The sequence below is a fragment of the Ostrea edulis genome, chromosome 5 (genome assembly GCF_947568905.1).
Source record: "Ostrea edulis chromosome 5, xbOstEdul1.1, whole genome shotgun sequence".
Taxonomy (NCBI): Eukaryota; Metazoa; Mollusca; class Bivalvia; order Ostreida; family Ostreidae; genus Ostrea; species Ostrea edulis.
Genome location: NC_079168.1, coordinates 39996324 through 40019284, shown reverse-complemented (window position 1 = coordinate 40019284; position 22961 = coordinate 39996324). Strand labels below are relative to the sequence as shown.

General features: G+C 32.4%; 1 protein-coding gene across 1 annotated transcript in view; it reads right to left on the bottom strand.

The window, feature by feature from the left end:
* LOC125650142 (SKI3 subunit of superkiller complex protein-like) overlaps positions 1–22961 on the bottom strand; it is a 58928-nt gene that overhangs the window by 14836 nt on the left and 21131 nt on the right. The window contains exons 9-29 of the mRNA XM_056166069.1: positions 22879–22959; positions 21834–21928; positions 21485–21611; positions 20644–20823; positions 20311–20363; positions 19981–20088; positions 19567–19651; positions 18741–18772; positions 18459–18559; positions 16900–17002; positions 14837–14894; positions 14468–14602; positions 14292–14319; positions 13063–13153; positions 11642–11731; positions 10041–10252; positions 9903–9964; positions 1778–1834; positions 1397–1465; positions 990–1064; positions 735–876 (exon numbers count right to left, since the gene is read on the bottom strand). Coding sequence (XP_056022044.1) covers positions 735–876; positions 990–1064; positions 1397–1465; positions 1778–1834; positions 9903–9964; positions 10041–10252; positions 11642–11731; positions 13063–13153; positions 14292–14319; positions 14468–14602; positions 14837–14894; positions 16900–17002; positions 18459–18559; positions 18741–18772; positions 19567–19651; positions 19981–20088; positions 20311–20363; positions 20644–20823; positions 21485–21611; positions 21834–21928; positions 22879–22959 — 1984 coding nt within the window. The remainder of the gene's footprint in view (positions 1–734; positions 877–989; positions 1065–1396; positions 1466–1777; positions 1835–9902; positions 9965–10040; positions 10253–11641; positions 11732–13062; positions 13154–14291; positions 14320–14467; positions 14603–14836; positions 14895–16899; positions 17003–18458; positions 18560–18740; positions 18773–19566; positions 19652–19980; positions 20089–20310; positions 20364–20643; positions 20824–21484; positions 21612–21833; positions 21929–22878; positions 22960–22961) is intronic.

Below are 22961 nucleotides of genomic sequence, written 5' to 3'. Positions count from 1 at the left end.
AATATCAAATTAAATATGTGAATATTGATTACACATTTATTTAACAAACAAGATTGCTATGCATAGCCATATGTCCGCTCTCACCACTGCAAAAAAAGTTGAAGCACAAAAGTCCCATACATCCTGTAACACTTGTAGAATCAAAATTGCCGTGGAGTATGATCAACTACATATTGTGACTAACAATCCTGCATAATCTGAACAAAATCCGTACAGCAGTCTCTGTAAATGTGCATCCACAAGGCGTTCTTATAATGTAGCATGTACAAATTCAACAAAGTCCCATAACTCTTGTAAAATTTGTGGAATTAAAATGGACAAATGATCAACTACTTATTGTGACTAATAATCCTACAAAATTTGAACAAAATACGTTTAGCGGTCTCAGAGGAGCTGCGTTCACAAAGTGTACCTATAGTGTAGCATGTACAAATTCAACAAAGTCCCATTACTCCTGCAAAATTTGTCCAATAAAAATGGTGGCACAATATGATACATATATGTACATGTATGGTGACTAACAATCCTACAAAATTTGAATAAATTCTGTTGAGCGGTAGCTAAGACTGAGAAAAATTCAATAACTGTTTTATATGATTGAAAAGTTTAAAAGCTTGAAATTGGCTATTATAGCTTACGAAACAATACCTGGTTGGCCAATCATATGTCAAAATTAAATCCTCACTAAAAATTCTGCTTATACGTGACATGATAATCGGAACTATTCATTATACCTAGGTATCTGACCAGAGCATCAGAGGCTGCAGGAACGGCCGACATCTGGTGTATGGCGTAGCTGTACATTTCTGTGCCGTGCTTGGTTTTGTCCTGGAGTAACGTACAAACCCAGTGTGCGTATCCAAGGGATCCCTCAACCTGCGGGAGTAGTTTGCATTCTCAATGTCATATCCATTTTGTGATAGAATTCACATTGAAAAAGTAATATTATTTATATATATAGCCTGTAAAACTGAGAGACTGTTTCTTACATGGGGAGATAACTCTGTTGTGTGCCTAAACAGGTCCATAGCATCATCATCTCCAACAGTTTCTGCAATCATGGCCTACAATAGCAACACATCCAAATGTGGTGGAGATCAATATTCATTGAATATGTAATATCCTCTTTATCATTGGTTAGGAAGAGTGAAAATATGGCCTTATTTTCACTACAGTTTTAATTCTTTGTTATTTCACCATAGGCCAATACCTCCAAAATAAAACTGCAGCAAACATAACCCCAGCTATAATATTCATACAAAATAGAAATAAAACTGTAAATTCGAAATTGTGAAAACAGATTTACATGTAGAAGGAATTGTGAAAATAACCAGGAGTGAATTTAAATATGTACACAATATCACCTGACCCGCCAAGGTAGAAGTGGGGCACTCACCTGTCCAATCCAGCAGGACACATAGCTCGGGTCCAGACTCTGGGCCACCTTGTAAGCCTCATGTGCTAACTGAAAATTAATCACACTTATAAGTGGATAAGTCAAGAAATAAGATGTATTCATGACTGACCCAGATGGTGGTTACCTCCACTCCCTTTCGATCCACCACATGCATGTAAAATACTGTATCCTCCAAAGCATATAAAATACTGTATCCCCCAAACTAAAATTATGTATTTTGCAATTGTGTATTCATCCTCTTTAAAGATGTGAAGTTTTATAAATAGTGATTGAAAACAAAAAAATATTTTGCTGGTTGACGGACATAGAGGAAAGTCCATGATAATGAGGCGAGTACCATCAGAACAAGGTTAGGCCTACCTCAATATTGCCATTCTTCATGTAAAGCGTTGCTAAATTTGTCCAAGCCACTACATTCTGAAAAGGAATAAAACATCAAAGAAGTGAGAATAGGACTGTCTCATACAGACAATGAGTGGTTAATTATTAGAATTAGACTGTATTGCACAGACAATGAGTGGTTAATTATTAGAATTAGACTGTATTACACAGACAATGAGTGGTTAATTATTAGAATTAGACTATTACACACACAATGAGTAGTTAATTATTAGAATTAGACTGTATTACACAGACAATGAGTGGGTAATTATTAGAATTAGACTGTATTACACAGACAATGAGTGGTTAATTATTAGAATTAGACTATTACACACACAATGAGTGGTTAATTATTAGAATTAGACTGTATTACACAGACAAAGAGTGGTTAATTATTAGAATTATACTGTATTACACACACAATGAGTGGTTAATTATTAGAATTAGACTATTACACAGACAAAGAGTGGTTAATTATTAGAATTAGACTGTATTACACAGACAATGAGTGGTTAATTATTAGAATTAGACTATTACACAGACAATGAGTGGGTAATTATTAGAATTAGACTATTACACACACAATGAGTGGTTAATTATTAGAATTAGACTATTACACACACAATGAGTGGTTAATTATTAGAATTAGACTATTACACACACAATGAGTGGTTAATTATTAGAATTAGACTGTATTACACAGACAATGAGTGGATAATTATTAGAATTAGACTGTATTACACACACAATGAGTGGTTAATTATTAGAATTAGACTGTATTACACAGACAATGAGTGGATAATTATTAGAATTAGACTGTATTACACACACAATGAGTGGTTAATTATTAGAATTAGACTATTACACAGACAAAGAGTGGTTAATTATTAGAATTAGACTATTACACACACAATGAGTGGTTAATTATTAGAATTAGACTATTACACACACAATGAGTGGTTAATTATTAGAATTAGACTATTACACAGACAATGAGTGGTTAATTATTAGAATTAGACTGTATTGCACACACAATGAGTGGTTAATTATTAGAATTAGACTATTACACACACAATGAGTAGTTAATTATTAGAATTAGACTGTATTACACACACAATGAGTGGTTAATTATTAGAATTAGACTATTACACACACAATGAGTGGTTAATTATTAGAATTAGACTATTACACACACAATGAGTGGTTAATTATTAGAATTAGACTGTATTACACAGACAATGAGTGGATAATTATTAGAATTAGACTGTATTACACACACAATGAGTGGTTAATTATTAGAATTAGACTGTATTACACAGACAATGAGTGGATAATTATTAGAATTAGACTGTATTACACACACAATGAGTGGTTAATTATTAGAATTAGACTATTACACAGACAAAGAGTGGTTAATTATTAGAATTAGACTATTACACACACAATGAGTGGTTAATTATTAGAATTAGACTATTACACACACAATGAGTGGTTAATTATTAGAATTAGACTATTACACAGACAATGAGTGGTTAATTATTAGAATTAGACTGTATTGCACACACAATGAGTGGTTAATTATTAGAATTAGACTATTACACACACAATGAGTAGTTAATTATTAGAATTAGACTGTATTACACACACAATGAGTGGTTAATTATTAGAATTAGACTGTATTACACACACAATGAGTGGTTAATTATTAGAATTAGACTGTATTACACAGACAAAGAGTGGTTAATTATTAGAATTATACTGTATTACACACACAATGAGTGGTTAATTATTAGAATTAGACTATTACACACACAATGAGTAGTTAATTATTAGAATTAGACTGTATTACACAGACAATGAGTGGTTAATTATTAGAATTAGACTGTATTACACAGACAATGAGTGGTTAATTATTAGAATTAGACTATTACACACACAATGAGTGGTTAATTATTAGAATTAGACTGTATTACACAGACAAAGAGTGGTTAATTATTAGAATTATACTGTATTACACACACAATGAGTGGTTAATTATTAGAATTAGACTATTACACAGACAAAGAGTGGTTAATTATTAGAATTAGACTGTATTACACAGACAATGAGTGGTTAATTATTAGAATTAGACTATTACACAGACAATGAGTGGTTAATTATTAGAATTAGACTATTACACACACAATGAGTGGTTAATTATTAGAATTAGACTATTACACACACAATGAGTGGTTAATTATTAGAATTAGACTATTACACACACAATGAGTGGTTAATTATTAGAATTAGACTGTATTACACAGACAATGAGTGGATAATTATTAGAATTAGACTGTATTACACACACAATGAGTGGTTAATTATTAGAATTAGACTGTATTACACAGACAATGAGTGGATAATTATTAGAATTAGACTGTATTACACACACAATGAGTGGTTAATTATTAGAATTAGACTATTACACAGACAAAGAGTGGTTAATTATTAGAATTAGACTATTACACACACAATGAGTGGTTAATTATTAGAATTAGACTATTACACACACAATGAGTGGTTAATTATTAGAATTAGACTGTATTACACAGACAAAGAGTGGTTAATTATTAGAATTAGACTGTATTACACAGACAAAGAGTGGTTAATTATTAGAATTATACTGTATTACACACACAATGAGTGGTTAATTATTAGAATTAGACTATTACACAGACAAAGAGTGGTTAATTATTAGAATTAGACTGTATTACACAGACAATGAGTGGTTAATTATTAGAATTAGACTGTATTACACAGACAATGAGTGGTTAATTATTAGAATTAGACTATTACACACACAATGAGTGGTTAATTATTAGAATTAGACTATTACACAGACAAAGAGTGGTTAATTATTAGAATTAGACTATTACACAGACAAAGAGTGGTTAATTATTAGAATTAGACTGTATTACACAGACAATGAGTGGTTAATTATTAGAATTAGACTGTATTACACACACAATGAGTGGTTAATTATTAGAATTAGACTATTACACACACAATGAGTGGTTAATTATTAGAATTAGATTATTACACAGACAAAGAGTGGTTAATTATTAGAATTATACTGTATTACACACACAATGAGTGGTTAATTATTAGAATTAGACTATTACACAGACAAAGAGTGGTTAATTATTAGAATTAGACTGTATTACACAGACAATGAGTGGTTAATTATTAGAATTAGACTGTATTACACAGACAATGAGTGGTTAATTATTAGAATTAGACTATTACACACACAATGAGTGGTTAATTATTAGAATTAGACTATTACACAGACAAAGAGTGGTTAATTATTAGAATTAGACTGTATTACACAGACAATGAGTGGTTAATTATTAGAATTAGACTGTATTACACAGACAATGAGTGGTTAATTATTAGAATTAGACTATTACACACACAATGAGTGGTTAATTATTAGAATTAGACTATTACACAGACAAAGAGTGGTTAATTATTAGAATTAGACTATTACACAGACAATGAGTGGGTAATTATTAGAATTAAACTATTACACACACAATGAGTGGTTAATTATTAGAATTAGACTATTACACACACAATGAGTGGTTAATTATTAGAATTAGACTATTACACACACAATGAGTGGTTAATTATTAGAATTAGACTGTATTACACACACAATGAGTGGATAATTATTAGAATTAGACTGTATTACACACACAATGAGTGGTTAATTATTAGAATTAGACTGTATTACACACACAATGAGTGGTTAATTATTAGAATTAGACTATTACACACACAATGAGTGGTTAATTATTAGAATTAGACTGTATTACACACACAATGAGTGGTTAATTATTAGAATTAGACTGTATTACACACACAATGAGTGGTTAATTATTAGAATTAGACTGTATTACACAGACAAAGAGTGGTTAATTATTAGAATTAGACTGTATTACACACACAATGAGTGGTTAATTATTAGAATTATACTGTATTACACACACAATGAGTGGTTAATTATTAGAATTATACTGTATTACACACACAATGAGTGGTTAATTATTAGAATTAGACTATTACACAGACAATGAGTGGTTAATTATTAGAATTAGACTGTATTACACAGACAATGAGTGGTTAATTATTAGAATTAGACTATTACACACACAATGAGTGGTTAATTATTAGAATTAGACTATTACACAGACAAAGAGTGGTTAATTATTAGAATTAGACTATTACACACACAATGAGTGGGTAATTATTAGAATTAGACTATTACACACACAATGAGTGGTTAATTATTAGAATTAGACTATTACACACACAATGAGTGGTTAATTATTAGAATTAGACTATTACACACACAATGAGTGGTTAATTATTAGAATTAGACTGTATTACACAGACAATGAGTGGATAATTATTAGAATTAGACTGTATTACACACACAATGAGTGGTTAATTATTAGAATTAGACTGTATTACACAGACAATGAGTGGATAATTATTAGAATTAGACTGTATTACACACACAATGAGTGGTTAATTATTAGAATTAGACTATTACACACACAATGAGTGGTTAATTATTAGAATTAGACTATTACACACACAATGAGTGGTTAATTATTAGAATTAGACTATTACACACACAATGAGTGGTTAATTATTAGAATTAGACTATTACACAGACAATGAGTGGTTAATTATTAGAATTAGACTGTATTGCACACACAATGAGTGGTTAATTATTAGAATTAGACTATTACACACACAATGAGTAGTTAATTATTAGAATTAGACTATTACACACACAATGAGTGGTTAATTATTAGAATTAGACTGTATTACACAGACAATGAGTGGTTAATTATTAGAATTAGACTGTATTACACACACAATGAGTAGTTAATTATTAGAATTAGACTGTATTACACACACAATGAGTGGTTAATTATTAGAATTAGACTATTACACAGACAATGAGTGGTTAATTATTAGAATTAGACTGTATTACACAGACAATGAGTGGATAATTATTAGAATTAGACTGTATTACACACACAATGAGTGGTTAATTATTAGAATTAGACTATTACACACACAATGAGTGGTTAATTATTAGAATTAGACTATTACACACACAATGAGTGGTTAATTATTAGAATTAGACTATTACACACACAATGAGTGGTTAATTATTAGAATTAGACTATTACACAGACAATGAGTGGTTAATTATTAGAATTAGACTGTATTGCACACACAATGAGTGGTTAATTATTAGAATTAGACTATTACACACACAATGAGTAGTTAATTATTAGAATTAGACTATTACACACACAATGAGTGGTTAATTATTAGAATTAGACTGTATTACACAGACAATGAGTGGTTAATTATTAGAATTAGACTGTATTACACACACAATGAGTAGTTAATTATTAGAATTAGACTGTATTACACACACAATGAGTGGTTAATTATTAGAATTAGACTATTACACAGACAATGAGTGGTTAATTATTAGAATTAGACTGTATTACACAGACAATGAGTGGTTAATTATTAGAATTAGACTGTATTGCACAGACAATGAGTGGTTAATTATTAGAATTAGACTATTACACACACACTGAGTGGTTAATTATTAGAATTAGACTATTACACACACAATGAGGGGTTAATTATTAGAATTAGACTATTACACACACAATGAGTGGTTAATTATTAGAATTAGACTGTATTACACACACAATGAGTGGTTAATTATTAGAATTAGACTGTATTACACACACAATGAGTGGTTAATTATTAGAATTAGACTATTACACAGACAATGAGTGGTTAATTATTAGAATTAGACTGTATTACACAGACAATGAGTGGTTAATTATTAGAATTAGACTGTATTACACACACAATGAGTGGTTAATTATTAGAATTAGACTGTATTACACAGACAATGAGTGGTTAATTATTAGAATTAGACTATTACACACACAATGAGTGGTTAATTATTAGAATTAGACTGTATTACACAGACAATGAGTGGTTAATTATTAGAATTAGACTATTACACACACAATGAGTGGTTAATTATTAGAATTAGACTGTATTACACAGACAATGAGTGGTTAATTATTAGAATTAGACTATTACACACACAATGAGTGGTTAATTATTAGAATTAGACTATTACACACACAATGAGTGGTTAATTATTAGAATTAGACTGTATTACACACACAATGAGTGGTTAATTATTAGAATTAGACTGTATTACACAGACAATGAGTGGTTAATTATTAGAATTAGACTGTATTACACAGACAATGAGTGGTTAATTATTAGAATTAGACTATTACACACACAATGAGTGGTTAATTATTAGAATTAGACTGTATTACACAGACAATGAGTGGTTAATTATTAGAATTAGACTATTACACACACAATGAGTGGTTAATTATTAGAATTAGACTGTATTACACAGACAATGAGTGGTTAATTATTAGAATTAGACTGTATTACACACACAATGAGTGGTTAATTATTAGAATTAGACTGTATTACACAGACAATGAGTGGTTAATTATTAGAATTAGACTGTATTACACAGACAATGAGTGGTTAATTATTAGAATTAGACTATTACACACACAATGAGTGGTTAATTATTAGAATTAGACTGTATTACACAGACAATGAGTGGTTAATTATTAGAATTAGACTATTACACACACAATGAGTGGTTAATTATTAGAATTAGACTGTATTACACAGACAATGAGTGGTTAATTATTAGAATTAGACTGTATTACACACACAATGAGTGGTTAATTATTAGAATTAGACTGTATTACACAGACAATGAGTGGTTAATTATTAGAATTAGACTGTATTACACAGACAATGAGTGGTTAATTATTAGAATTAGACTGTATTACACAGACAATGAGTGGTTAATTATTAGAATTAGACTGTATTACACAGACAATGAGTGGTTAATTATTAGAATTAGACTGTATTACACAGACAATGAGTGGTTAATTATTAGAATTAGACTGTATTACACAGACAATGAGTGGTTAATTATTAGAATTAGACTATTACACACACAATGAGTGGTTAATTATTAGAATTAGACTGTATTACACAGACAATGAGTGGTTAATTATTAGAATTAGACTGTATTACACACACAATGAGTGGTTAATTATTAGAATTAGACTGTATTACACAGACAATGAGTGGTTAATTATTAGAATTAGACTGTATTACACAGACAATGAGTGGTTAATTATTAGAATTAGACTGTATTACACAGACAATGAGTGGTTAATTATTAGAATTAGACTGTATTACACAGACAATGAGTGGTTAATTATTAGAATTAGACTATTACACAGACAATGAGTGGTTAATTATTAGAATTAGACTGTATTACACACACAATGAGTGGTTAATTATTAGAATTAGACTGTATTACACAGACAATGAGTGGTTAATTATTAGAATTAGACTATTACACACACAATGAGTAGTTAATTATTAGAATTAGACTGTATTACACACACAATGAGTGGTTAATTATTAGAATTAGACTATTACACAGACAATGAGTGGTTAATTATTAGAATTAGACTGTATTACACAGACAATGAGTGGTTAATTATTAGAATTAGACTGTATTACACAGACAATGAGTGGTTAATTATTAGAATTAGACTATTACACACACAATGAGTAGTTAATTATTAGAATTAGACTGTATTACACAGACAATGAGTAGTTAATTATTAGAATTAGACTGTATTACACACACAATGAGTGGTTAATTATTAGAATTAGACTGTATTACACACACAATGAGTGGTTAATTATTAGAATTAGACTATTACACACACAATGAGTAGTTAATTATTAGAATTAGACTGTATTACACACACAATGAGTGGTTAATTATTAGAATTAGATTGTATTACACACACAATGACTGGTTAATTATTCAGTTGTTCAGGTTTTACACTCAGTGAATAAAATCTGTGAACTGTGTTATTGTACTCACGGCAGACTCTGACTTTATGGATTTGATAAAACAATGCTGTCCTAGTGATGGCTTGTTCAGACCTGAAAAAAAAAGATATTTCAATCCTAAGCTTTGTGCATTTTTCTCTTCCAAAGAGAGGCTGATGATTCTACGGACCTGAGCAACAATAGACAAGTCCCAGCAGGTTCCATATCTGGTGATTGACAGGGTCCAGAGAAAGTCCCTTTCTGAGGGTGTCGACAGACTTGTTAGCCACATCCACAGAATCCTGGGCCTCTGAGTGCAGACTCTGCTGGTAAAGGTTAAACCCAAGGTCATGCCACAGATAGGCACAGTCTGGTAACAGCTTCAGAGCTCTGCCATAACACCTGTAAAAGTTATACCAAGGAATTACCTGTAAAGTTATATTGAGGAATTACCTGTAAAAGTTATACTGAGGAATTACCTGTAAAAGTTATACTGAGGGATTACCTGTAAAAGTTATACTGAGGGATTACCTGTAAAAGTTATACTGAAGGATTGCCTGTAAAAGTTATACTGAAGGATTACCTGTAAAAGTTATACTGAGGAATTACCTGTAAAGTTATATTGAGGGATTACCTGTAAAAGTTATACTGAGGGATTACCTGTAAAGTTATACTGAGGGATTACCTGTAAAAGTTATACTGAGGAATTACCTGTAAAGTTATATTGAGGAATTACCTGTAAAAGTTATACTGAGGGATTACCTGTAAAGTTATACTGAAGGATTACCTGTAAAAGTTATACTGAGGGATTACCTGTAAAAGTTATACTGAGGGATTACCTGTAAAAGTTATATTGAGGAATTACCTGTAAAAGTTATACTGAGGGATTACCTGTAAAAGTTATACTGAGGAATTACCTGTAAAGTTATATTGAGGAATTACCTGTAAAAGTTATACCGAGGGATTACCTGTAAAGTTATACTGAGAGATTACCTGTAAAAGTTATACTGAGGGATTACCTGTAAAAGTTATACTGAGGGATTACCTGTAAAAGTTATACTGAAGATACCACATAATTAAAAAAGGTCAGACCCCTATCGTAGGAATGAAAAGGTGAAGATAACAGTGACCAATCTCATAATTCCCACAAAGAATACAAAATTAAGAGTAGGGCAAACTCAGACCCCTGGACATACCAGAGGTGGATCAGATCAGGTGTCCAGGAGGAGTAAGCATCCCCTGTTGACCGGTCATATACCTTTACCTCATAAACAACAAAGTTATGACCCCACTTGCTGGATATGTCAAAAGTCTATACCATGAAAACGACAAAGTTATGACCCCATCATGGATAAAAAAGTCTGTATTATAAAATTAACAAAAGGTATGACTACCTTGAGAACAAGTAACAAAATATGGCTGTTCAGCACAAAAATGTCTGATGTAAGTACGTCTATACCCTGTTAAACAATTAAGGCCCCCTCCCTAAAACACAACAAGAAAAACAAGATATAAATCAGTGTTTATCATAATGTGCAGGAATACTCACTGTAGATTCCAAAACGTACGCAAGGAATTTAAAATTGTGTAATTTCGCAATAAGTATCATTTGCAAAATAAAATTACGCACGTTTATTCTTCTGTTGCTAAAATATCTTGATCAACAGACTACTCGCGAATTCATGTTCTCGTGATTTGATGTGTACAAGTCATTTCGCGATATTAAGTACTCGCATAAAATTAGGAATCTACAGTATTCACTTTTATAAAATATAGACAAATCCTGCTTACCTGGCTCCTAGTTCTAGGGTCTGTAAGATACTGAGTTCACATTTCTCCGTAGACTCTTTGGATCTGTACAAGTTTTCTGGCACCTCAAACCTGGAAATGTCATGCTAATATGCAGTTTCACATTATTCCTTATCTACTATAAGGCTCCTGTACATGAATCATGCAATTCTTTTTAGCAAATAGTTTTCACTATTACACATTATATGATTGTAAAACACATGGAACATATGTTCTCATGTTAAAAATATTACTTTTAAAAATGTGCATTTGAGATTAGACAGAATTCCTGGAAGTACATCTACATCAAATATACTCATACTTCCAAAACAAATTTCATCTCATACACATTGTCTTACAACCTGAAGTTATGGGGTATGTGTGTGTGTGTGTGAATACTAACCTGAAGTTCTGGTGGTGGGGTAAATACTAACCTGAAGTTCTGGGGTAGGGGTAAGTACTAACCTGAAGTTCTGGGGGTGGGGTGAATACTAACCTGAAGTTCTGGTGGTGGGGGTGAATACTAACTTGAAGTCCTGGGAAGGTACAATCTAATTAAAATCAGATCCTAGAATACGCTCACAATCGCTACAATAGGATCTGACATAACCCCATAGGGGGTCATGTCCACATAACCTTTCGCTTGGAATATTCATGAGACCTATCAGCCAGTCAGATTGCGCCATACAGACAATGATGGCTATTCAGGCGGTTCCCGGCAATTCGTAAACAAGTTGCAATAATCGCTTTCCCATGAAGTTTATTGCACACTATAAAATTGTTGTTCTCACATAAGGAATTCTAAACTTCCGCAATAATGCCGAATCTATTCCGTTCATACAAACAACAAAACGTACGATATAAAATACACCCAAATTAAATTAATTGTGAATTGCGATTTATGTATGAATAGGGATTGGTACGATTTGAATAGTTTTCAAGATGGTTTTCTTAATTAACGCGAGGAACATAACGCTAGTTGACGTAAATGGTGCATTGTGACGTCACCTCTAACTGTGATGCGTTTTCTTTCAAACCAAACAATCGCAGCCGTTTTCCTTGAATTGTAAACACCGACGGTTTCAAAGCCAACATGCTAATTGGCTGATATAAAGTTCATCTGAACATGACCCCTAATCGGGTTATGTCAGATCTACTTAAGCAGAGTATACGGCGCAGATCTAAGAAGTCTGATATTAATTAGATTGTGGGAAGGTAGGGAGTCAATATTAACCTGAAGTTCTGGGAAGGTAGGGGGTGAATTCTAGCCTGAAGTTCTGGTGGTGGGGTAAATACTAACCTGAAGTTCTGGTGGTGGAGTAAATACTAACCTGAAGTTCTGGTGGTGGGGTAAATACTAACCTGAAGTTCTGGTGGTGGGGTAAATACTAACCTGAAGTTCTGGTGGTGGGGTAAATACTAACCTGAAGTTTTGGGAAGGTAGGGGGTGAATAATTGTACAGGAGTCCCCCATTAGTTTCCACAGACAGGAGAGATCTGGTCTATGACATACAGCTCTACAGAATAAAAGAACAAATTGACATCATATTCTAGACTACTGAATCCAGATAATACATAAAGAGGCCCCTGGGCCACAACACTCACATGAGAAGATGCATTATTGCATGTAAAAGTTTAAAACCTTAAAGGGAACGTATGGTATAAAAAAAAAATTTCACATCTTAAATACTTTATAGTTGGTAATTAATCCCACTGGTTATTTTTATCTGATTGTAATCAGTTGTGTAGAAATCAGCTCATAAATAGAGCTAAACATCAGCTGCTGGAGGCTGCCATTTTGCAAGATAAAGTTATCGCTCTTTAAGATATTTCCCACAATCCCATCTGCTTATGACGTATACCGGGCAATTGCCTCCGAGTGAAAGCAGCTGGTCATGTCTGACTGCAAAGGATATCAATATGAGCCCGAGTTTAATGAAGAGGAATTATTGGCAGCTTCAAATGAAAACACTAGTGATTTGGAATGGATTGATGAAAATGACAGAAGAAATGATAAAAATTGGTGCTCTTGTGGACATTGTGACATTCTTTCAAGTCGCAGAGAATGTACATGTTGTAAGGAATCTGTGACAGGCTTTTTCATAGGTGTAGATGTGAGAGTTGGAGTTTTGAAATAAGCATGATCTGATATTGAGATCGTTGGATCATTCCTTAGCACACATGCTGAACAATGATTGGACAATTCGATCTCTATGTTGCAGGAAGTTGATTTATCTTCAGTATGGATAAAAACTGGGATATCCATGTCTTCATTGAGCTGAAAATATATATGATAACATCAAAATTACTTCATAAATTAAAGAAATGAATTTTCATTATTAAAGGTACATGTATTTCACACAACAATTTTTACCTTTATTTTTTTGGAGGATTTTATTTTTCCTGGTAGTTTTCTCTTTCTTTGATTTATTGGTACATCTGTTTACAAAAGAAGGATTGTATACAGAACAAATCAGTTGATTATCACTACCCCTCTGCATTAATTGCCGCGTAAATGTCAAGACTTGAAAGATTAACGGCACAAGGGGAATTGAAATGACCCTGGTTGTAAAACTCTGTTAATCAGTTAATAGAGCAATGCATCAAGTTTCCTTAGATGTTGATGGTCCAGGTTGGTCACAAGGTTCTGTACATGTGTTTTCCAGAAGACGATTGATTAGCTTAAAAAAATGAAAAATACTTTTAATGACCTTTAATTATATATACATGTATTGTACTTCATATCTTTACTTGTACATTGCCATTAAAGAAATGGTTTAATACAAATTGTGAAAGTGAAGTGCTGTAAATGATTTATGAAAGTATTACCTCCTGCTTTTCCTTTTTCTCATATCTTTTTGAACTACTTTCCCTTATTTTCTTGGGCTTGCTGTCATCAAATATTGTAGGCAGTGCATCTTCTTTTAATAGTTTTCTCTTTGGTGTGTATCCCATTATTTTAGCCTAAATAAAAATTAATTTAACTTAAAGAATAAGTAGAATACAGTGTTTATCCTTCATCTCTAGCCAGTACAAAAATGTTCACTGGATAAGGATATCAAAATAAATTGAATTAAATCAAATTAGAAAATGATCATAAGTTAAAGTTTTTAAGGTTGTAAATAAACACTGATTATTTATACATTTAGAATCATTAATATTTACTGAGAAAAAAAGCAAAATATATTTGGTACTTACCCTTATATCCTCTTTAAAACAATCTTTCTCAAAATGCCGTTCACATACAATTTTATCTCTTGAAAAAACAAATGTTTTTGGATTTAATTTTGCATTTCCTAGGTTATGGATCCATCTTGCACAAAGTTCATAATTTTTTTGGGGATTGGGGATGCTAAAGGTAGATATTCCTTTTCCTCTAACCACAGTGCAAAATTTCGCTTGACACTCAGGCATTATTATAGATATTGGAAAGTGTGTTACTCTGCAACCATTAATGCTATCCCTATAGGCACAGCAGCGGTAATGAATTGCCTACGTCATCACCCGCCATGATAAGAGATTCTCCCATACAGCTGAATTTTCAGTGTAAATGACAGATTATATCTTGTTATCAGCAGCAATTATTTTTTCTATGCTAGGTTTTGTTGTCTAGAAGGTACCAGTTTTCACATATCAAAATTAAATTTTTGACCATACGTTCCCTTTAATGTGGACACACTCTGGCTAAGGATGTTTTTAGTTAATCTGACTCAGTGGTTCTTGAGATATAGATTTTTAAAACATCAAAACCCATTTTCATCATTATCTTCCTTTGAAGGGAGGTGTGGCCATTCAAAGGAACCAACTTGAATCCCCTCTACCCAAGAATGCTTTTAGCTAAGTATGTAATAAATTGGATTAATATTGGTTATCAAGAAAACATGAAAAGTTTACAGACAAGAAATAGACAAACTTTGATAAAAAATGTTCATTTGAGCTTTAAGCTCAGGTGAGCAAAACATGTATTACAAACAGAAAAATTTCACAAAATCAATATGATAAATAAATATTACACTAAATCTCGTTCATGATTTCTGTATTTTTGAGAAGCGTAAGGACGAGGAAAGTCTTGATCACTGTACAATTGTATTCATGGGGTTCAATTTTTGTGGATTGTTGAGATTTTATAGTTTTGTTGCAATGCAATTTTGTGGATATATATATATATATATATTCTGCACATTGAAACATTAAATGTTTTGTGTATTTCATTATGGTTTGAAATTTGCGGGACAGTGGTAACCACAAAATCCATGAAAATTGAGATCCACGAAATCTAATCATTCTTCAGTAGTTGACAATCAGCTGAAAATTTAATTTTTGACAAATTGGTGAAAAAAAATAATTATTAAGTGAAAATCCAGATTAAATTGGATCTGCCTACTTTAACTTAGTAGTTTTCTGATTATGTTCTCTTTTATGATTACAACAAAGTAGTCAGACGAGCATTCTTGTTCATCAGAGTCTTGGTCTACTTAACGTGGAGTGTAGTCGCTGATTTTGGATTAAATAATGGCCTATCTAATGTCTAGAGGGCATTACATTCTCCTATGTACAGTGTAATATCAATGCACATGTAATTCATACAGCATTATTTCTACTTTCTAATGTTCTGAGTACATGCTGTTAATTAATACAGTGAAAACCGCCTAATCCAACACCTGTGCAATCCATTTTACTGGGCATTCCGACCCTGAATTTAATTTTTTTCATTGGTTTTTACTCTGTTTATTCTGACACAGTGTGTATTCCGACAACAAAAAATTTGTCTCCTGTTGTATGTCGAATTAGACAGGTTTCACTGGAAATATATCGAAACATTAAACAATTTCCGAGTCGTGCATATTTTAGAAAGAATACCCCCCCCCCCCCCCCCCCTCCTCTCTTACCAGAAGAATAACAGTCTACTACTGATCAATTAATACCGATCAGTGCTTAAATCTTATACCAGTCAGCAATCAATGAAATCTGGGGAAGTTATTTACGGTTTTTGAATAAAAAGAGCTTTTACATTAAAAAATTATGTTTAAATATGATAAAACTTGGAATGACAGTAAAATTTGTCTGGACCCTACAGTGACAATTGCATCAACAGGTATCAGTATAAAGATTTTACAATCTATTAATAGTTTGCATCAGAAGAAATAATTTGCTGGGAATTTAATTTAAAGCAACACGTTCTGCTCTATTGACTAAAGGCTTTAAGAATTTAATTAATAGATTACAGCGACACTAGGCTACATCAACAGGACGTGGAATACCTTGTTAAATACTGAAGAGCTGTTTGACAATTCTGCTTTGCTCGTCCATTGAAACCTTCCGATAAATGATGTTTGGCAAGTAGTACATAGGTTTCTCCCATACCTACAAAGAATTACAAATACAGGGAACATGTTACCACTGCACTGTTCTGTTGTCAGATTTGTTGATAGATTCTTTGCAAGAACACATAGTTCCCTGGTTATTTTTTGTACATTTGTGTTCATTAGAGAATTACTTTGTATAACAGTACATTTGTCTTCCTTAGAGAATAATGCCTCGTTCACACGGATGCGCATTAAATTTTACTTCGCATCAAATTTGATGCGAAGTAAAATAATGCGCATTAAATTAATTCGAATTAAATAGCGTTCACACGGCGGTAATATTTAATGCGAAGTAAACTAATGCGCATTAAATTCGTATGCATCTCTATTAAAGGGTGCGCGAAATAAATTAAAGAATAGACTATGTTATTGAAAATTATTTTTATAGATATTTTAATGAATATTGTGTAGATCTATACAGAATTCTTTGTTCAAAACGCTATATAGGCCTACATGTAGTATACTACATGTTTACAATTTAGGCCTACATACATAATTCTGATCTACACATAAGGAGTTTTTTGTCGTGTTTATTTATATGTTCCCAAGAAATTACTTGTTATTTCCTCCGACAACCAGCATTCAATCTAGACAATCTATTGTTTCTTCATGGGCCCAATTTTAAAACTTCGGAACGTCTTTTTCACCATTCCGCTGACTACTGTTATGACGTAATTTTTAATTACTAATACGTATTATAAGTCTACTGTGACGTCATATGGTATAAAAATTAACAATGAGCGGCATATGTTTAAAAGATGTAAAAAAGAAAATCATATTATCACTATTTTAAAACATTGTTGTCGTATTTAAAAACAATTCCTTCCACATGTATTACTCAGTATGCCTATGCAGAGCACAGATTTATGTCTGACGTTATCTAATGACATGCTGTTTGTACATGTTTTTAGTGATTATTATCATTTTGCTTAGTTTTTCGTACAAAACTAACATTAATATATATAGCTGACCATGGGTATGATGCATGTGACCCAAATTGGCCATTACGCATGCGTCTACATTTAATTCGAATTAGCTTCGCTTAGCGTTCACACGGAGCTAATGCGAAGTAAATTTAATTCGCATTAAATCGCGACGTCAATTTTAATTCGAAGTAAACTAATGCACATTAAAATCTCCGTGTGAACGCGGTTCAGATTTAATTCGCATTAACTTACGTTTAATGCGAATTAAATTCTTCGTGTGAACGAGGCATTACTTTGTATAACAGTAAATTTGTGTTCCTTAGAGAATTCTTTGAGTAACAGTACATTAGTGTTAATTAGAGAATCAATTTGTTATAATAGTAAATTTGTCTTTCTTAGAGAATTACTCTGTTATCTTCCCAAGGTAATGACCTCCCCTTTGTTATAGGAAGGTATCAGGCTTTGTAGCTGACTGGCACTGTATATTGATTACATTTCTCTACCTGTTCATTTAAATTCCTAGCCTACCTTTCAGGGCTGGCACATAATTAGGTGCATCCTTCAGTATCAGCCTGTATTCCTCGATAGCTTCTGTTAACATCCTCAGAGTCTGCTTGATGCAGGCTATCCTACAATAATACATGAACCTCTTCTAGATATAAATATACATACATTTTTACTTTTACTGATCCAAAATCTAAAACAACACCTCTCATCAAAGCACTGTAAATGCTGAATTTTTTTTTCATGTGAATTTTTAAAAACATCACAGTTCTTTATTACAGGTAAAAATCAATTCTGAATACTTACATGTACAGACTGTATACAGAATTGGGATTCAACTAAAAAAAAATACCAAAAAATTATACATTGTTGGTACAAATGTTTTATTAATTCACAAAGAGAGACTTTGATATATACAGATTAGTAATAGGTATGATAAATAAGAGGGAGTGGTTTTTATGATCCTTAAATGATGAACCAATTACAGCATATTTGAGCAAGCATTGTTGTGGGGTTTGTGTAGCAAGATTTAAGATCTCTGTTTGGTGAAGGTTCTGTTTTTAAAATGAGACCTACCTCTGTAGTGTTAATAAGACCTACCTCTATAGTGTTAGTGAAGGTTCTGTTTAATAAGACCTTCCTCTGTAGTGTTGATAGAGACTCTGTTTAATAAGACCTACCACTGAATCTGTAGTGTTTGTGAAGGTTCCATTTAATAAGACCTATCTCTGTAGTGTTGGTAAAGACTGTTTAATGACACCTACCTCTGTTGTGTTAATAAGACCTATCTCTGTCGTGTTGGTAGAGGCTCTGTTTAATAAGACCTATCTCTGTAGTGTTGGTGAAGGCTCTGTTTAATAAGAACTACCTCTGTAGTGTTAATAAGACCTATCTCTGTAGTGTTGGTGAGGGTTCTGTTTAATAAGACCTATCTCTGTAGTGTTGGTAGAGGCTCTGTTTAATAAGACCTATCTCTGTAGTGTTGGTAGAGGCTCTGTTTAATAAGACCTACCTCTGTAGTGTTGGTGAAGGTTCTGTTTAATAAGACCTACCTCTGTAGTGTTGGTGAGGGTTCTGTTTAATAAGACCTACCTCTGTAGTGTTGGTGAAGGTTCTGTTTAATAAGACCTACCTCTGAAGCTTTGGTGAAGGCCTTGAGGGCTGCAGTATAACTTCCTCTTTTATAGTAAGCTTCAGCCAAACACTCCCAAACATGTCTGGAAAAAAACATGATCAAATAATATGTACCATGAAATCCTGTAAATTTATGAGGTAAACTTTTGTAAACTGTTAAAATTTTCTAGTTTTGTTGGAATGAAATGTCTTGGATTCGGTATCTGTACATTGAAACATTATATAAATTGTGTTTTTCATTGTAGTTTGAAAGTCATGGGATAAAGGAACCCATGAAATCCATGTAAATTTTAAGCTCTCACAGTCTAATCATTTCACAGTATAAACCATTGCTTACTTATGTAAATTACATGAACACATACAATGTATAAGCCCCAATATCAAACATATTATTTCTCTGATAGTTACTCACGGGTCCTTGGGGTCTGCCCGGAGAGCTGACTGAAAGCTGGATATGGCCACTGATGTTGTGTCATGTTTGACCTGGTAAAGGCCCAACCTTAGCCATGCCCACTTACAACTGTTTAAAAATATATAGAAAAAAGAACATCTCAAAAGGCGTGGGAAATTGTTGATTAACTCTACTACAGACTTGTTCAAAATATAGAAAAAAGAACATCTCAAAAGGCGTGGGAAATTGGTAAGTAACTCTACTATAGATATATTAAAAATATAGAAACTAGAACATCTTTAAAAACGGGGGAAATTGTTGACTAATCTTGTACAGAAGTATCAAAATTACCATCCAGCACTGGCTTTACTTGTCACCGATAAAAGGAGCTGGAATGCATCTTCCTACAAAAGTATAAAAAACGTTTATCAATTTCCAAATAGATTTTGTGATTGAAATCTTAACAGAAAATTGTTAGGTTTTGACCTCTTCTCCGAGCTGATTCATGATTTTATTGCCAAATAAATTTTGTGATTGAAATTTTTAAGTTTCCAACCTCTTCTCTCAGTTCATTTATGCTTTTATCATCTATATTGTGATTGAAATTATAAGTTTTCGACCTCTTCTCCGAGCTCGTTTATGCCTTTGTTATCTATATTGTGACTGAAATTTTAAGTTTCCGACCTCTTCTCCGAGCTCGTTCATGAGATCACAGAGTGCCTCCCCTGCTCTGTCGTTGTTCCCGTCCAGATCGAACGCCTTCTGGAAACATCGTTTTCCCTTCACTCTGTCTCTCTGCACCTCCGTGTAAAACCTTCCCAGGTATTCAAATGGCTCACTGTGATACGGGTCAAGCTTGGCAGACTAAGAATACAAATCAATACATGGAGTAATTTTGTAGGCCAAAAAATTTTGATCATTAGTTTCTCAGGCCCCCCCCCCCCCCCCCAAAAAAAATTAATATATATATATATATATATATTGATTTTTAGTTTCTCAGGCCAAAAATTTCAACATTTAATGAGGCATGTACAGTAGGTTCTTTTTAGTTGTACTATGAGTTACCTTTCTTTTTCACATAAAATAAACTTTTCCTGTAGAATTACTTAATAAATATTTTTTTGCACAGCTTACTTTAAATCACTCACTATATAGAGTAGACAATGATTTTATTACTTGTTTGTAAAAGATTATGCATAAAATAATTATATTACAAAACTTTTATGAAACGTTTGTTAAAAGAGAAAATTGAGTTATTTCTCTTTTCAATATGTCGATAGAATTGATCAGTGCAGTATCTTTCAATTTAATGTGGCAGTGTCTAAGAAACTAAATGATTTTGGCCTTACATAAAATATATTATTAAGCATATTTTACTGTCAATATTTTTCTATTAACATGTAAATATATTTGTGAATAAATAGAACCCTTTTTTTAAAAAAAATATCTGTTGGTAATTAGTTTAAATATATGTACATGTATATATTATAAACACTTTAAACAAAGAAAACAAAAGACCAATGACCTTCAGAAAAGCAGTGTGACAGGCCTGAAGGTTGTCCTGAAGCCTCTCTCTGTCAAACCACAGCGCCTTGGCATACATCAGATGATACTGACTGTTGGAATCGTCCTGCTTCATCAACTCATAAAATCTACATAAACCAGGAAGGAATCAAATTATTCTACAGGATACCATAGCAAAGACACAAATAAAAGTGACCATTTTAACTGAATTAATTTAACTTGAGGAGATTATCTATTACAGAATTATTTCGTTACCAGGACAAATTGCATTACACTTATTCATGTTATGTACGGGGACACTCATGGAGATTTGGTATGTTTCGTTACATGATATGTATCAGGACACTCACATGGCAGCAGATTTGGTATACTCTGTCTTGTAGAACATGACACACCCCTCCAGAGCTGTTTTGTCTTTACACACCTCTAGATTACTAAGGATTTCCTTATAAAGAGACACACCACTTTAGATTAATGACATCTGATAACTTTGCTAGAGAATCTTAAACATTTCTTTACCAATGAAACATTTCCATGGATGAGATGAGCAAATAAATATAAATCAACAAAACAACTTTCCATTACTTCATCATTTTCAGTTTTTACCTAGGATTCCAATCACAGGTATATATGTATTTATACATGTATTTCGGGGTAATTCAGTACACACACAGGTATATACGTATTTATACCTGTATTTCTGGGTAATTCAGTACACACACATGTACAGTATCTTAAGATTTTAAATTAAATCATGGAGAAATTAAACACAAATTTTTGTCATACAGTGAAACACGCTTATAACAAATTCATGCTTATTGTGAAGTGATATATTTCTCTATGAGAGGAAAACAATGAAAATTCTATCAATGGATATATTTACAAAGTTTGGTTAATTTCCTAAATATACGCGAGGAATTTATTGTGGTGTAATTTCACAAGAAGCACCATTCGAAAAATAAAATGACTTGCTTTTAATTTGATATTGCTAAAATACATGATGAACAGAGCACTCGCGAATTCATGATCTCGTAATTTGACGTCAACGAGTCATTTCACGAAATAAAGTACTGTAAACGTATTATATTTGGCGTGTACGATATTTGGCGGAAATCGTTTTTTCAACAAGTTAGCGTAGATTTGATTTAGCGCATTCCTGAATTACTTTAAACATCTAGATTTACGGATGGCATTTAGCAATGTACAATACTTGATTAGCGGAAGCTGCGTTCCGCCAAAGCGCTAAATAGAATACACAGCCAAATGTAATACATTTCCAGTGATTGCGAAAAATAAGGAATCTACTAACAGTATAATGAATTGTTTTGCGCCGGCTCTGGAGATTCACTATAACTGTGTTTTACTGTATCCTTTCCCTCTAAATGTTTTCCATACCTCAGCTTCCACTGCTCTATTTAATTTCAGCAAAATGTGCCCTCTGAGAATCAAAACTGGCTGACTGGTAACCTCTGCACAGA